Source organism: Astatotilapia calliptera, chromosome 14 (assembly GCF_900246225.1).
Source record: "Astatotilapia calliptera chromosome 14, fAstCal1.2, whole genome shotgun sequence".
In the NCBI taxonomy this organism is placed as follows: domain Eukaryota; kingdom Metazoa; phylum Chordata; class Actinopteri; order Cichliformes; family Cichlidae; genus Astatotilapia; species Astatotilapia calliptera.
In genome coordinates, this window is record NC_039315.1 from 7406693 (window position 1) to 7425096 (window position 18404).

Genomic DNA, 18404 nt, shown 5'->3' on the forward strand with positions numbered 1-18404 from the left:
CATAGTTTTCCTTTTCTCCTGTCTCTTTGATCTCACCTTCATTACACTTTAAACTGGTCACAGCAGATTGTTGCCCCTCGCTGAAACTGGTTCTACTAGATGTTTCTTCCTCTTAAAAAGGATTTTTGTCTTCCCACTGTCTCCAACTGCTTGCTCATAGGGGCTGTGTGATTATCGAGGTTTCTTTCTTATATTGTAGGGTCTTTAACTTACAATAAAAGCACCTTAAGGTGACTGTTGTTGTGATTTGGTGCTATGTAAATGAAACTGTATTGAACTGAACTGAATTCAATTGTTAAACTGTTTAAGAAATTCACAAATCAACAAAAAAGAAGTTTGCATCTTCAGTGGCAGAGCTCCATGTCCATGCTCCATGAGTGGTGACATCACATCTGCACTCTGCCGCTATTCTGGGCTAAATCTAAATTTTTTACAGTAACTGACGAGTGCAGCACGAGGGGGTTTCCAAATGGGCAAGGCAAGTTTGTGAACAGTAGAAAAAACATATAGAAAAGAAAATCAAGAAAAGTATTTTTTTTTTTTTAGCTGTTTTAGGATTTTTCATTTGCTTCATCACTAGTGCTCTGGCTGCACTAGTTAAAATTCCATTACACAGATCTTTGGGATCTGTGTAATGGAATTTTGTCAAGATGATGCTGTGCTTATCTGACTTACTTTCTATTTTTATTTAATTAGTTTATGCAAAATTTCTTTTTACCAATTTTCACCTTTACCTTTCTTAAACACTGTTTTACACTGCCTTTTTCAATCATTCTAGAGTTGGAAACTGTTACAGAATCTACCGTATACTGGTTCACAAATCCCTATAATAGCATCTCACCCTGCATTAAGCTTTAAGCTCTTTTTACACATGTGCTGCAGCCGTGAACTTCTCTACACCGGAGGTGCAAAGGAGAATGTAAATGTCTGAAACAGTAAGACGGGAAATTAGCCAGTCTTCAACTTGTCAGCTACCTAATACACCTACCTAAGTCCGTGTGATGTCTTATTGCACTGATGTACAAATAGTGCAGCTAATTGTCTGCTGTATTAGCTGCTAGTAAGAGAGTGTGTTGCCTCCCACACATTCTATCCAGGAAGCTTCCTCATCCAAAAAATAAATAAATAAATAAATACAAATAAATAAATAAGACTACTTCCAGTAGTGCAGACTATCTCCTTCAATGTGCTACATGACAGTTCATGTGTGAAAATGGCTGTAGTGTAATAAATGTCACAAAATGGTGAAAGAAACAGTATTCACAGTGTCACAGGGTAAGGTGACAAACATGTAAGGCATCCAAATTGTGTGTTACTGTGTGTGTGTGTGTGTGTGTGTGTGTGTGTGTGTGTGTGTGTGTGTGTGTGTGTGTGTGAGAGACAGACAGAAATAAACACTATAAAAAAAACACCAGGATAACCAATTTAAAATTACAGAAATAAAAAGCTGGAAAACTGATGATTTATTATTTAGCAATAATCAGCTATGTGCTATGTCACTCAAACCAACAGCAACATAAAAAGCATTTGTAGCCACACTTTCTGCTCCAGATCTGTTTGTATATTATGCCTCTGATTATTATGTGAGTTCAGAAGTGACTACAGACAAGCAAAGGCATTACCAAACATATTTAAGAACTACAACTATTATGTGTACAGACTGTAATGCACATTTTGGCCTTGAGAAGCTACGAAACTAATCAGAATGATTACATTTGTGCATGAATGAGAAGCAGAATCAGCACAAACAAAAAAAGAAAATTTATGTTTAAAAATTCCTTTATTTGAGGAGGCTTCACATGCTAAGAGAGAGGAAATGAAATCAGGTAAACAAAGAATGTAATTTAGAGGGAGGATGTAATCAAGTGAAAAGAAAGTCGAATAAGAAGAATCAACAGAGTCCTGATATTCAAACCTGTTTTCTCTCCAAACTTAACTAATCTTTCTTATTTTACCACCGACTGATATAAAAGTCGGAAGTTATACAGAGAAAATAAGACATATTCCTGGAGATAAAATGTGCCATTCTTCAGCTACGCAACATGATAAACCAGGTCTATGACTGCTTTTGTTAAATACAGCCACCACACAGAGGAAGGCTGGAGCAGACGAGTGACTCCGTGATGAATGGAGTCACTCGTCTGAATTATGTTTACTTAAAAACTGCAGCTAAGGGCACTAAGCATATAGGACACAGAAGTATGACTCAGAGTCTCAGAGGAGACTGAGTGTCATCATCACATAGCTATTCTCTTTGTAAAATGCACATTGTGTTGAACAATGGTGGTCATATAAGACTGTAGTAAAGGTAGAATCATTTATTGTAATGCTAATCGTAATTTAATTTAATCACAGCATTGTACAATGATAATATGGCAACCCCGCCCCCAACCCAAAAAGGTCCAAAAAGCAAAAAAAATAGACAAATAGACAAAAAAGAACAAACAAGTAATATTATGTGTCAACAAATTGGCTTGGACGGTTGTGTGGTACCATTTGAACAGGAGTATGTGAAAGGTTGGCAGGTTGTCATTGGCAGATCAGTAAAATGTTATGTAATTTGCTCCTGGCACCAATTTTGTCATCCAGTGTAGGTGGAGTAGGATTCACTCCAAGATGTTATGCCATGAATAAAGCTTTTGTCATATTTTCGGCTGCTGAATTTTATCCTCAGCCATCATCAGCGGGCCTGATCGTGAATATTCTGATTTTCCCTGCTGCTGTAAGTGTTCCAACTGTGTTTAAAGGTGGAGGTCAAATGGAAATGGACAGCTCTATTTTTTCTGTGTGCACATACATGCAAAGTGCTCGTCTCTACACCACAGTGGTTTTGTTCCTTGTCTGCACCTACTTGGCATTTTGCACCAATCTGCTGATGGTGGTTGGTGATGTTAGTGAAGTGCAATTTTCAGCATCTTTTGCACTAATCACAGTAAGGACCTAATCAGAAACATGCAATGGGTGCAGCACAAAGGCTCTGTACTGTTTACATCATTACTTGGAGAAGGAGCACCTTTAAGTTCTCCTCTAAATTTATGTCTAACAAATACGTATGTTTGCCGCTGTGCTCAACTTTAATTGTACTGTTGCCAATCATCAGTCATCTATGCACAGAGTTTTGTTATTTATTTTGATTTGATTATTATGTGCCAGATTTCACTTATGAAGGTCCTCCTTTTCTCTTGATTAGCTGTCTTTGGACCCATCTGAAGGCTGCAGGTATGCGTTGCTTCTGCAGTGTCTAATTTGAGTGGCACACGGTGAAATGTGATTATGCACACCACCACCGATAGTCTTGATTAAATCTTCCAAAATCAGAAGCAAGCATCTACTTCCGTGTCTACTATAGGAAATCTTTACTTACACTTTATGGAGCAAAAATCTAGTGTCTTTGCCAGTGTCTCTGCTAAACAAGAGTGGGTAAAAATAAAGGTACTTCAGCAGTATTAAAGCTTTACTTCTAGAAAAAAATGACTCACAAGTGTTCATGCTTTTCAAACTAAGCTATCAAAACAAATTAATACAACAGTGACTGTTGTGAGTTTGCTGAGAAGCATTAAGGATATATTCTCTTCAAAGGAAAACAGCTGGCTTTATAAATAAGCCTATTATTCCAAACCAAATACAAATAATGGTCTATTAATTGAGTTTTATTTGCCTACAAGGTGCTTTGGCCACCAAGGTGCTTTAATTGGATAGTTAATAGCCTTTAAATTACCTGAGCATCTGCAATTCCCTTTTCAGCTTTCCAAGTTTTTCCCCCCTCATAACGTCTTGTTGCTTAAAGCTCGAGTGGCCATATTTACTGTGTTAACCATTTAGGATTAAGTTGTCCGGGGAATGTTGTGTGACACAAGGTCTTTAAAAAGACTGATAAAGAGCCGACTCCATTAATAAGGAAGTCTGATTCTTTTTTTTCTACTTGGGTGTTATCAAATGTATTCTCATTAACTATATCACATATTTTACTTTATAATGAATTTCGAGAATATGAAAATGTGGTGTTAATATTGCCATTGTGTCACTGACAATCTCAGAGATTCAGTAAAAATACAAGCAAAAGCAGGTGGAAATGTTACAAAAGATCAACAAAAAGCAATGTTTAAAAACCAACGCAGTTACAAAAATTAATTTTCTCATTTTTATATTTCCAAAAATGTATATAATCTTTTAATGACCATATTATCCGTAATTTTTGCTGAATATAAACATTTTACATTTTCTTCTGACAAATATTTGTGAGGATAAGATCAATGGAAACAACAGATTTTGTAATAAGGCATGTAAAAAGTTATCAGGATTAGATTACAAGACTACAAGATGTATCTTGAATACTCATGTGTGCTCTGGTAATTTAACTAATCACAGTTCTACAGGCAATACGGCCAACAAGGCAGCTTAATTTTCTCTTGTGCATTATTATTAGAATTCCCAAATTGACATAATTGTGTTCTATGATACTGCTGCAAGCAACAACTAGCCTTTTGATAAAATTAACACTTGAAAAGTGATCTCACTTTAGGAAAAGAAAAAAAGAGAAAGAAAAGAAGTGTAAACAAAAGCAAATTTGCAGCTTAAGGGGACAGAGTCATAAAAGTAACTCACCAAAACCAAGCGATAAACCGTATTGTAAACATATGTGGTATATATTTTTTTAACTGTGATACTACAAAGATCATCAAGCTCCTTTGCAATACTCAAGATTACACAAAACATGTCTGCTGTGTGACAACAAGACTTTGCTTATTGATTTGGTGCAATTCTATGTGACATCAAGTCCTCCTCCTTACCCCAACTCCACAATAGAACCATAGCCTCGCTTGCAGAGGAAGTGGGAAACAAGCTTTTATGAACCAGCATTGAAAAATTGATAAATATCTCTCTGATGGTGCCATTTACCTGTGAGGAATCAATATCATAATAACGAGAGTGAACCAAATGTATGATTGAAAATAAACAGTAAAAACACATAAATGTCTTTTTTCTTTATAGACGGGGCTAACCATTACTGAGAAAATGGAAATTATACTGTCTTGTAATAAAACAGTATGCCCACAGAAGAAACAATTCCATTTAAGACTTTCACCACTACACTTCTATCAGCACTTTAAGCAAAGCATCCATTACTTACAACAACTGTATGCTCTTAAAGAGACAAATGCTGAATTATAAATGGATGAAAAGAATAAATCCAGAAAACAAGAGAAAAAATCTCATCATCGATCATTAATGCAAATATCGTAGTAATAGCAGTAAAATGCTAGAAATAGTTAGTGATTTAGATCAAATGGGTAATTTTCATTAGTATATTTACAGGCAATGGGCCTAAGACTAATTTAACATCTTAGGCAGTTTTAATCTATTCATCCGCATGGGGAAGGAGGAGAATCTCTAACTAAGATAAAAAAAAATCAGCAGCATTAGCAGACAGCAGAAAAGACAGATGCATTCCAGGGTATCACCTAGGAAGATGAACAGGAGGCCAGAGTGTCTTAGATTAGAGATTAGGCATTTCCTCTCTGGGTTAGAACCATAGACTCTCTCCCCAGTCATCCTCTACCCACATCCCTGCTTGGCTGCTGCCACTCTCTTGCATCCAGTCCACTCTATTTTTCTGTGCTGGAAGGAAAAGAAGAAAACTTGTGTGCCCCGCTATCCAGCTGAAAGACACCATCTGTTCTTACTTTTCTGTGACAAACAGAGAAATGAATCAGACTCGGTATTTAAAACTGAAATCAACTGAGGAGACTTTTTTCTGTTCGAAGAGAAACCCTAAATCCCGCTGAACGGCAAGCTTCAACCTTTTTTGTGTTACCCTTAAGGAATGTTTTGACACCTAGAATAAACGGAGAACACAGTGTGCAGGCCAACTGAACATGCTGAGACAGCTAAGCTGATGCACCGTTTTTTTGTTGTTGTGTTTTTTTAACTGAGCAAACGTTTTCAAGACTCCTTGGTCTTTAGGCCCAATCCCATTCCCCCCCCCCCCCTTTTTTTTTTTTACAATTTACTTTGCTGGTCTTTTGAATCAGTGCTACTTCTGAGGCAGTCTGACATTGCTAAATCCCTCCATACAACCCCATTTAAGCATCCCCAGGGTTTTCTTTGTTCTAGGATGAAAAGTAAAGGTTCCAATCTCCTCACCTCTCACTGTTAACGACATCCTGCAGGCCTGTGATGGCTGTTTTCAAGGATCTCCTGGTCGACACAACTGTTCGCAAGTGACACTGTGACAAGACATCTTCTCTAACTGCACAGAAAAAGTGCAGTAAAAACAGGCTTATAAACGCATCACGCCCATTTGGAGAATCCTCAGCAGAGGATTCCAAACTTCAAAGTTGTGCACATGGTAATCTGCTTTAAATGGATGTTTCGCGGCCTCTATCATAGCTCGATCATCAACTGAGCCGACTTAAACCATGGCTGAAAAAACAATACTAATAGTGGATAATTATCAGCTTTTACTTCGTCTGCACAGGCTGCTCCATTCCCTCTTCCATCGCACAAAGAGGCTGGTGAATAAACACAATGGCATGAATAAATAATGATCCCACAATCCTCTTAAGGTCCCCGAATAGTGAGGGGGAAAAAAGACAAAAGTTTACTTTTGGTGTTTGAGAGCAAGCAGAGCCTGAAATTGTAAGCGACTCATTAGGGCTACATGTGGCTTGCCTCGGGCCTTGCTGAACAAAGATAACACCATCCCCATCCTGCCATTCCTCAGTGCATTCTAGGGCTTGCCTAATAAAATTCTAAAGTATACCCTTAAGAAAAAGCTACATTCCTAATAAAAGACAATAAAGAGCTTAAACACGGCCTCAAAAAACTGAAAACCTTTACATCTTCCAAATTTTCTTCTGGAATCCAAACTGTATAATACAGTAAAATTCTTTACTGAGAGGGACACATTTTACATGATTCCACCAGATGTTGTATATAGCCATCGGAGTAACACGCAGGCTTTCATGAAAGAGAGTACACCTCTGTTAAAACTGATATCCTCCTCTCATCATGCTCTCCAGATAGCTTACATAAAAGCCCACTGTTTTTCATTTCAGACACTTTGTCAGTGTTGAAGAATTGATTTGTGTGTGTGTTCAGCTCCCACTGAGTGCAAGACAGTTCAAAAGGCTATCTAAAATACATGCTGTCAAGCGGCTTATGTTTGTAAGTGCTTATATAATTCATAGCATGATAAAAGTTAAGCCACTAAGAGTCAGCAACATGGTCAGTAAGATTAGTTTATACCACAAGAAGTTAAACAAAGAGTAAAGAAATGTGGGCATAAATGTATTTTGAATTTGAAAACAATTTCGACCTCATATAAGTATATTCCAACCATCCAAGTACTTCTTATAATTCATCCAAGTATGTAGTTAACAATACTTGGTTGAATGTCAGTTGCAAGAATATTTTGTGCAGACAGAAAACACCTTTACTAAGGAACAATTGTTCACAGCAAGGAAAACTATTTTTATTGCAAATTTGGACTTGGACAACAGCACAAACATCATGATTATTTTTAAATAATTTGTCAATCTAGTAGCAAAAAATTATAAGAATTTCCAATATTTTATATATTCTATTGTTGAGCATTGAGTCCTTTGTGTACAATTTTTCGTTTTAAAAAGAATTATTTAAGAATTAAAATAAGACAACATTGAACAGTTTGTTTACCAACAATTATGGTGAATAACTACCAATTACAGACAAATGTTAAATAAGTGCAGTGGACGTCATGAACTTTAAAAAAATGGGCCTTTTTATAAGGGATTGCCTCAAGCAAAACACTGGGAAAAAATGAATTAATTAATAATGAAAAACTGGAGAAAAAGAGGGGGATGGAAGCACAAACTGGTCGACGGTAGAGCCAATCTCGGAAGGGTCCCTGGTGGCCCACAACCATCCAACAGCCTCTACAGTAGAATTCCTGCAATGGGGGATGTGGTCCAGGCCCAGCCGGCAGTGGACTTGCAGCAAGCCAGCGACTGTCAGGCAGCTTTAAGCAGCCATTAATGAACCTTTGGAAGGTTCATTAATGGAAGCATTTTATGACTTTAATGTCTCAGCTTTGTTTTTGTTTTTTTTTTATTAGTTTTTTTTGTTTGCTATTTAGAAACAGGTGAAACACTTAGGAAAAATGAACATACAGTAAAAACAATAATTGCTTTATCCCAGTTATCTTGTTCTCATAATTGTTGGAAGATAAAATCCTAATTGAAAATGAAACTGGATTAATTGCCCAGCCCTAGTATAATGTTACCTCAGTAATGTTACCTTGAGACATTTTAGTTCATATTAAACATACATTCTGTTACATAAAGGATGTTCTGAGCTAAACCGCAGGATAAGAATGGAGTCCAATAAATATTTAATGGATAAATATGAGCCATAAGCCTAATCTTTTTTCAGTCCTTTGTTTACTGCATTCTGGCTGTTACAGGTTGTATTATTATTCATGAAGCTGTCACTTTCTAGAATAAAATGAGACATTTACGGTTCTATCTTACTTCTATACTTTTCTTGGATGTGTACAGTGTGAAGAAAGCAGAACGTCTAGAAGTCAACTATGTGATAAGAAAAGGTACAATAAAGCTTTATTTATCCGAGATTAGGGAATATGTTTGCTACAGCAGTTAATATAATTTAATAATAATAACATCAACAGCACTAAGAAAAAGAAAAAGTAGAAGCAAAAAAGTTTTTAAAATGTCAATAAATGTTTAACTGAATTTTGGCAGTAGAGCTGAAACAGTCTGTCAAAGAAAGTCCGCCGTTGCCAGTCCAGTAAACGGTGAACAGTGTGGTCAGTATTATAAATTGGTATTTATTTTTTTCAGTGACCTCCTCTCGACCACAAATCTTCAAATATGTCCAATTTGTAGCCAATCACAGAGCCAGCTTTCTTGATCAGATTATCCATCTGTTAGTGTCACCAGCTCCGACGCAGTTCCCCCAGCAGACCCCAACAAAGCAGGCTGAGCTCACCACAACAAACTTATAGAAAATCTTTTCCTGCCTCTCACTGTCTTTTAGCAAATGACAAAAAGGGGCACACAAGACTTAAAGCTCAACTTAACACTATAACAATGTTAGGAAAATCAAAATATTCTTTTTTGTCCTCGCTTTTCCACTTCACTTTTGCAAAAGCGAACATAATATTATCGCAGCCATGCAACTGTTGTATGCTATAGAGTCACATAACTAGTGTAGCGTATAAATTTTTATAGTGGCTGTTTATCAGGCAGCTGACTGACAGAAGTCAATTTATTTTCTAGTACCTGATTAAGTTGTTCAACTTGACATTTTGAAAACATACTGCCTCAGGTTGCCATCCATACCTAAGCTAAATGGGAAAATGCGTCTGAACTACACTTACGCGGAACAAAATGGTAAAGGCGTTACACTTCCAACCTACTGTAAACAACAGACAGAGCTTAGCTAGTAAGAAACCAGTTTAAATCCTCTAAAAGTGCATCTATGCCAGAATTTGGTAATTCACACACTGCAAGACAGACAGATAGACTGCAGCTCTGGTGCGACCTACTGCAGAAGCTGGCAATTCATACAGTTGCGATAAGACTGGCGTTTCCAGTGTGACAGCAGTACTTTTGGGAAACCTCTGAAGGCAGAAGAAAAAAAACTGTAAAGCTTATATCCCAAACTATTTTCTTCAAAATTCACAGGCTGTGAAATTTTCACTGTGCCAAGCTATTTTCAATGAGAGATAAATAATCCAGGAAGAACATGAGCTGTCCAGCGCAATGAGTCTTTATGTGTGTGAAAATAATCTTATATTTAAGCATGCTAATCTTATTTTGAATCGCTCTGTATTGACAAATAATTATACTCACAAAGGACTATCTGAACTCACATCATTCCCGGGTAAGACTTTTAAAAGAAACACAAATTTAATAGACACGTTTCATCCGCATCCACTGAGACTCTTTTGGCTCTTTTCTTGTGTACTTTTATACATATACGATGAAATATGCATGAGAGTTCAATAAAAAAAAACATGATTTGATTTTGCATCTTAAATATAAGAAAGTGTTTTCTACCTTTGGATGATGAAGTGACAGAAACATATTTACATATTCAATTTCCATAGCTGGTGTTTACTGATAAATGTTAGATCAAGTAGGACTAAAAGTTCCATAGCTGAATTTGTGTCAGAGACCATACATATCAGAGGTGACTGCTAATGAGAAAATTCTCAGCATGAACATTTAATTATTTTTTTTTATCTGAGACTGGGGCAACAGCACATTATGATCTCTGCTTCCTCAACCTCAATAACAACCCCTAATTGCTTTCGCAACGATAACCGATCATTCAGAGCTATCTGAAATTTTACTGCAAGGCTTCTAGAAAAGAGAAACATAAAAAGCATCAGATACAAGAGATTTGTAGATGTTTTGTTTTAATGGTATGTTACATATTTATATGATAGCATTGAGTAAGAAACTGTATTTAATACAGGATCCTTGAATCTGGACAGTAACTATTACTCGTGCACGGAAAAAGATTCAGAATATTGAATCAGTGCATTGCAGCTTATATTCCATTTTAAGAATGACTGTTCTCTGAAAATAACACAAGCATATAAAATAGGACTCTACATTAAATGGATATTGCTAAAAGAGGGACAGAAATTGTAACACTAGGTTTGGATAATCCTCCAAAGAGGAGGGCTCATCCTCCTCCATGTCGTGCTTTGAGGCCCCTGAGTCTCAGTGGTGGGCCCTGATGTGATGTTGGTTTAGACTGTCAGAGGCACTGGCAGGGAGTGGATAAGCAACCCCACAGATAACAGCTCAAAACTGTCCACAAGGGCCTATAAAACCCACCAAATTAGCCTGCAAATGAGCCAGCAAATATCTCTACTAATCCATGATCTGAGGAGAAACTCTGCCAAAAAAGTAAACAAATAAATAAGTTCATAAGAAATACTGGGGGTGGTGGCTGCTGTGAGCTAGGAAACCACTAGTGATTTCTTTGAAGCATCATTTCGCCTGATATTCTGCCGCTGCGATGCCCGTGACCATTTCAGAACAAGCTTCCATGTTGTGCTCGATGTGGTTGCAGTCAAATTACAGATCCCAGCATTACAGCAAAAACTCTCCTCTACAGCAAAGGATCACAGCCTCTATCACAGATGCCAAAAGTCAATGATGCCTCAAAATACCATTGTTTGACAACGATTCTGTTGTGTCTGCAGGAAAACCGATACAGCTAATAAACTACAATAGGACAGTGTAATTGTTCCTAAGGGTATTTGAAAAATAATATTCTATAAATATGTCACTGGTTTCATTGCTGAGCAAAAAAGATATCTGTTAGAGAGAAACAATCACAGTCTGTATCAATAGTTTATCATAGCCTTACTTTTTCTATCTTAATTCTTTTTAATTAGCCAATAAGAACCCACATTCATGATACAAACCTATCAAACAAACAAAAAAATACTCCCGTAATGTTGTAAGCAAGCGCTATGAGTCCAGCCGTGTAATACAGAAAAAACGTGTCCAAATGAAAGGCTGATGTCACTTCACCCCACAGGCTCCAATTTTATTCAGTTCAAAGTTAAAACACATCTTAAATGTGGAGTGTGCATCAAAGACATTTTCTCATATGATTCAGGGGGGTGTGGCCATTGACATCTATCTCTAGGCAGAGCGTACATTTGTAATGTGCTTCCTTATTCTCTGTAACCTTTCAAATTATTTCATTTAGATTTTTTCAGCTTCTCACTTCACCAAATCCTGGATTTTACTTTACGCAGGTCAAATTAAAAAACAACCCCCCCCCTAAAAAAAAAAAAAAAACAGTACTGGATTTAACAAAAGAAAGTGGACTATTGTTAGGGCTGCGTCTCTGTAACACATACATTTTACAATCACCCTCAAGTGTAGGTGCTTCTTTATGCAATGGAATTGTGGCTTGGGCACAAGAATAATGACAGTGAATAGAAGCGAACAAAAGGCCTTTCAATGCGTGGATACAGGGGACAGGTTGATGTACTCCCCGCTCAAGTTCAAAACTGTGAGAGATTTGCTTTTCAAAGCTCCTCAGCCTTTTGGGGCTGTGACTTTTCTACGAGGAACACCTGTCCCTCACACTCAGTCATGCTATGTTCAAAGATTCAGTAACTGAGTATAGCCCTGGAGCTCTTAACCTCAATCTTTCAACAGTTCAAGGTTTCTTCAGTCTTGAACCCTTCAACATGCATCTAAAACCAGGTAGCAAGGGAACAAAATCATTGTCACCAAGGAGTTGGAGAATACTGTGTGAGTTTTGTTTCACAGTTTTTTATAACACTTACTAACACTAACTATGACTGCATGTATGGATCATCAGTGGAAGTCAGTAACAACATCTAAAGCAGACCAAAAAGAACATCTCGGTAGCAAAAACATCATAAGAATGCAGGAGCAGAGTGAATCTAGATAACAGACTGACCACATTTTATCTGCCAACTCACCATCAATAAATGCTGCACTTACCCAAGCTAAACGCATGATCAGCTCAGCAGATTATGTGCTTTGAAGGTATAAATGCTGATCACTGACTCATGTTATAATCAGAATAAAAAAAGAAAAGACTTAAAAAACACGACCACTGCTCATATTCAGGCCTTATTTTTGCATGCTACCTCAAATCACTCGTTTGTGGAGCAGCCTCTAAAGTGTGTTGTTGTGATAAAGATCATAGGAAAGGGAAGAAAAACTGGGGGGGAGGGAAGTGCTTTAGTATTTTGGATAATTATAAGATCAGAATATTCCTCTTCTTTAAAAAATGAACTTTAAATGCTCATTAAGTCCATTCTGTTTTAATGAAATTTCCTGTATACTGCACTCAAAAACAAATGAAATTGTTGGTTTAAAAGAATCCTCTTTAATTGGATACTGCACAAATAAGGTTTTTTTTTTGTTTTTGTTTTTTATAATTGAGTCAGTTGTGTTATTTCAGCAAAATACTGCATTCTGGCAAGTCAACTTAATGGCTTTTTATTGAGTCAATTCAACAATTGAGAGTAAAGTCCATTCTGTTCATAGTTCACGTGATGTCACAGCGATTTCACGCTGCCGTATTTGATCGGAGCCCATACACTGTGTAAGGTCACAGCTCTGTTAAATGGGTGTTTACATGTACTGTGATTAAATATACAGAATGGAAGAAGTCATATTTTCTAGGTTAAGAACAGGTCATACGTGATTAAATTCAACTACCCGTGAAAAGAGAGTATCGGACCATGTATACCATATAGAAAGGGAAAAAAGCATGGAGCATGTGTTACTAAAAAGTAATGGATATAGGAGAGGTAGAGAAATCCTAAAAGTAAAATATATAAACAGGGGTGTGTGGGAGCTAAGTTTAGGTATTCTGTTGCAAGGGGTTGTTAGTGGTGGCACAGAAGCACTTCTGGGTTATTTTAAAGGAGAGAAAAGTTGTAAACAGAACCTAAAAATAAAATGTGTAGTATTTGGGTGTGTATATTAGTGCTGCTTTCTAGGATGGGAACTCCCCATACTGCAGATAGCATTTTGGAGGGTGGTACTATTACTAGTACTTGGCAGTAATACAACTTATTGTTTGCTCAAAGAAGTAGTATGGACTAGTGTCTTATTTCAGTGAGATGCTCTAGCTCAAAAATCTGAGGTGCATATTTTTTCCCTTAAAAATGTTGTTGGTTTTGGTTATGAAACAGGGGACTGTGGTTCGATATAAGACCAATAATTACTGTAGGACTGAACAGGGTGGTGATGGGATACTGAGGCAGAGCAGTGCAGAGTGTGTGTGACTGAATCTGTAGAGAACTGGGTGGGTTGCTCTCTGTGCAGAGCAGCGGGGGAACCGTAACTAAACTGAGAACAGTGTGGAGTACAGATCCAAGGAAATAAAGAGTTTTGTGCTCCATGCAACTGTCTTACTTAATTTTAGTTTGCTCTTTTCATCCATCCATCCATCCATCCATCCATCCATCAATTTCCTCAAATGTAACTGTTTTCAATGCAAGACTAATCCATAAAAATAAGCTAATTTACTTAAGTTGCTATAATATACTCAAATCATTCATATATAATTTATTGGAATTCAGCAAGTCCACATATCAGTGAGTTATTTAACACAGCTGCGGGACACGACTTGACACAACTTCTTTTTTACCCCCGTCCCAAAAAATACATTTATATAATGAAAACCTCTCTTAAGCTCAACAGAAGTGGCATCTGGCATCAGGACTGCTCATTTGTGCTGAAATCTTCTATTTTAAAAGGAAATCAGAAAACTTTATTCAAATTATTATTAGTACTACTAGCATATAATTTGGATTTCACTCAGACACCCCCTCAAGGCAAGTTTCATTTAATAAAAGATTTAAAATCAGAGTGAATCCAGCGATTTCAGGAATGTGTGGAGACAACACAAACCCCTACTAGTTGCTTGTGTGCTGCAGGCTATGGAGAGACTTTCACAAGAAGATTTCACCAAAGTATCATGAGGCTTTGCCCTGAAGCAATGCCTACAGTTACCAGGATTTCAGTAATGACCATTAATAATAAAATTAAATCAAATAAAATGAAATAATTAAAATAAAAATTTTTGCATATTCTTTATACCGGCATTAAATTTCTGTGAAATGATGTAACAAAGCATATCATGAAATTGAACTTTACAGTAACATCAAGGCTCGGCTGCATAGTATATCTCCTCAATCGATACCGACAAGATCTCTCGGGAGGACGGAGAAAGGGAAAGCAAAATCAGTACACAACATAACTAACCACTCACTGGAACTAATTACATTTTGTCCTTTGAAAAATATCAGCATCAGTCACTCAAACATTTTCTATCAACAAGAACTGTGTAGACTTTAGCCACATTGTTTTTCTCCACAGGTTATGGAACACATGAATAACAATCCCTCGACAGGCTTTTGCGGCCATCTCCATTGCCGGTTCTTATGGTTACAGAAATGTAATAGCCCAGCCATGACAGTGGGGGAAAGTTGGATTAGAGAGCACATCTGGATAAGCCGTTATTGGGTAAAAACCAAGAACAGCAAGTCTCTCCCAAACCCAGCAGTCTGCCTGGCCCTTCTTGCAGTTTAAACTCTGTAAGATGTGCAATGACTCAGCAGTCGCTGGCTGCTGGAAGCATCCTCAAGGGACTCCCTAGGGACCGGAGGCAGCATGGATAGGATAAACACACATACCGGTACACACTGCATTTAAATGATATCCAATCCACAGTCGAGCACATGCATGTGCACACAGATGCACGCATATAAATGAGGTTTACAATGAGCACTGGAAATACTTATTTCTCCATTAAGTATCAAATGATAACAATAAAAATTTGCATGTCTGCGACACTACACTTATTTATTGAAACTAATCATGTAATTTGTTAAAACGGCAATCAAGATAAAGGCTAATATTACTGCGACATCTCAAATGGAATGAATCAGTGAAGCACACTATGATAAGGAAAGGTTTTTCTTCAGTGTAAAACTGACAACTGAATCACAGCATCGAGAAAATTGTTCCAAAATTGCTGTCACTTATTTGCATGCATTAAAACTAGGGTCAAGTAAGTCACATGTGAAGAAGGGGGGACTGCCCAGTGGCTTGAATACATTAAAGCAGAGTAAATGGTTTGTTGATTTAAAGAGATTAAAGCACACACAAGCAGACCTGCTCGATGGATTTTAATTAACTTGCCATATATAAATTGTATGTTATCAGGCATTACTGAATTAAATGCTGAATACAAGTGCTCTTTCTGCTTGGGTGAGTGGAATAAAAAGCTACTTAGAATCCCGATTGGGTCTCACAGACGCATGATGCTGCAGCTTCGGGTGCTCTGAATACATTCCAGCCTACCAACCCCTGAACAGTCAACCAAGAAGAGTCTCTTTAATTATATACAATGCTGGTAAAATCAAGTCCTTTGGCATCTCAGATGATCAAGCAGAGAGATGCCATGTTCTCTCCCTGAGTCATTCGGGCAAATGGATTCCACTTCCAAGAGTCATTTCTGTCAGTTATAATAAGAAGCTAATACATAATGTGACACACTCTGAAATGCAAAACTATTCACAAGGTTCTCTACAAGGCTGTGCAGGGGCAATTAGAATTTTGCCGCTAGGCCCTTGATGAGTTCCTCTTTCTGGGAAGTATCCTGGGAACAGTGTCATAAATCTACCCGTTAATATGCATGATTTAGGTTTGTTTCTAACTATGTATCGTTCTAAACAGACCTTAAACTTTACCATGTAGTACCTCCGTATCACAAAAAGCAAATTAAATGACAGAGTACCTCCAACCTATGAGAGCTTTTTCTTTCAGTTTACACACTGTCCAAAAAAATAACAGGATGCAACAGAGTTTACTGACAAACAGGCACAGCGGGACTGAGCATCCAAATTTAATATTCCAAACAGAATTCTGTAATATCACAACTTTACGGCTCTCGCTAATCTGCAATTTAACAAGTAGCTTCAGCAAAACTGTTATTCCCTTCCGGCGTTTTCTTTGTCGCAGGTAAAGTCAGGCTCTGGAATTGTAATACCCCTAAAAACACTTGAAATACTGTAGCATGCACAGATATATGTCTCCCTCCATTCACCTTTGACTCGGCTGACACACAATAGCACTACTGATAACATAACTGTAATTTCATTCAGCATTACATGTTTGAACTGGTAACTGATTCCTGAGAAAGACAGGAGCTGATTATACAGGGTCACCTGATGTATCAGAATGCCAATGTATTCTGTGCTCGCTGTAAAGAGCGAACGCAGAATACAATACAGTGTGAAATGTATGTAATGAATAACATGATCCTTTGGCCAGTAATGCGCTGCTAATGTTTGTTAACCCTTGTTCCCGATCGCCAGCCATGACAAGTTGGGCCCACCCCCAGAGGTTGACACAATTTTGTTCCTTAGATTAATTAAATATGAGATCCCGGCTGTTTGAATCTGTATCTTTGAGCCTGTTACTGAACACCACCCCACAGCCCCCCTTTCACCCCAGCCATGATGATGACTGCTCTTTTATCTCATGTCTTCCAGCATACAACGTAGAACACGTGGACATTTAACGAGGCTAAACATTTAATTTTCATTTAAAGAGGTTTATATGTGAGTTTCTGAGCAAACACACAAAGACTTCATGCGCTCTGGGACAAAACAGAAGCACCAAGACAGATCATTGTCCAACAAAGACCAATACAATACAACAGATTCAGCAGAAAGAAAGCAAGAATAAAGCGATCCCTAAACAAAAAGCAGAGGTAATGGCAGGTAATAATTCTGATCGTGCTGAAAACTAATAAGCGCATCTCCTTTTAGAGTCACATCCTAATTATGCTGGTCTTTGGGCCAATTTCTGATATAATCAAGCAAAAATCTGAAAGGCTTAATGAAACTGTCATGTTTAATTGCAGCTCATCTTGTCTTTGTAAGAAGTCCAGTTGAGCAATGCCAAAAACTATTCAACCTAACATAATAATCATTTAGTCTAAAACTGTGACTTTATTTCACGCTGTTCTTCTTTTCCTGTTAAACAACATGTTACGTTGTTTACACCAGCGTCAAAATAAACCAAAAAAATTCAGACTCTGCTTTTTGATAAAGAATGGCTGAGAAAAAGTAAAAAGAGAAAAGCTCCTTACCATTTTCTGTGTTCTCATGTTCTGTGTCAGTCAGAGTTAGATTGGAGTTGGCCCTGCTGGAGAGGCACGAGCTGCGGCCTGACTTGGTGTTGCTGCGGCCCCATAATCTGACTGCATGCTCTGGTGACATAATGCCGTCTGTCTCCGTGTCCGCATCTGAGCCCACACTGACTGAATATTCGCGGTGTGCCATCCCCAGGTCAGTCCTGTATGTGGCGACATGCGATGGGAGGGCATCTCCAAAGCCAAGATCTCGAAGGGAAAAGTCTGCCCCTACAGCAAGCCAACGGATAGACATAATTAGCTGCATCACTTAACATAATTAACAGTATTCAGTGCAGGAAAATGACAGCAATTTAATGGCCTGGGCGGAGAAAACACTATAGAGCAAAGGTTTCACTAGCAGTGGTCGTGGAGTTGCAAGTACATGAAGGATTGGGACATTTAACATATATGCTTTCACTATATTCACTTTAGGGTACCTTATCAGAACTATGTCTTGCTACACTGGGGCAAATTGTAACTCAATTCCCTGTTTTACTGTATTTAAATGTTGCCCTTTTTTTTGCTTTTGCTCTGCAAAAGCAGAACTACAACATCAAGTGGCAAGCAAATTTAAATCTACCATCATATTTCATTTAAACTTAAATGATTAATTATGCATTTCAGCGAGCAGGTGAAAGTGTGCATGTCCTCCATGCAGTTTTTAACATTGCCATGGT

At 37.6% G+C, this 18404-nt stretch overlaps 1 protein-coding gene across 13 annotated transcripts in view; it reads right to left on the reverse strand.

Moving 5' to 3' along the window:
• tenm4 (teneurin transmembrane protein 4) overlaps positions 1 to 18404 on the reverse strand; it is a 198362-nt gene that overhangs the window by 92706 nt on the left and 87252 nt on the right. For all 13 annotated transcript variants that reach the window (XM_026192532.1, XM_026192544.1, XM_026192543.1 and 10 more), the window contains one exon: positions 17683 to 17955. In XM_026192532.1, the coding sequence (XP_026048317.1) occupies positions 17683 to 17955 (273 nt within the window). The remainder of the gene's footprint in view (positions 1 to 17682; positions 17956 to 18404) is intronic.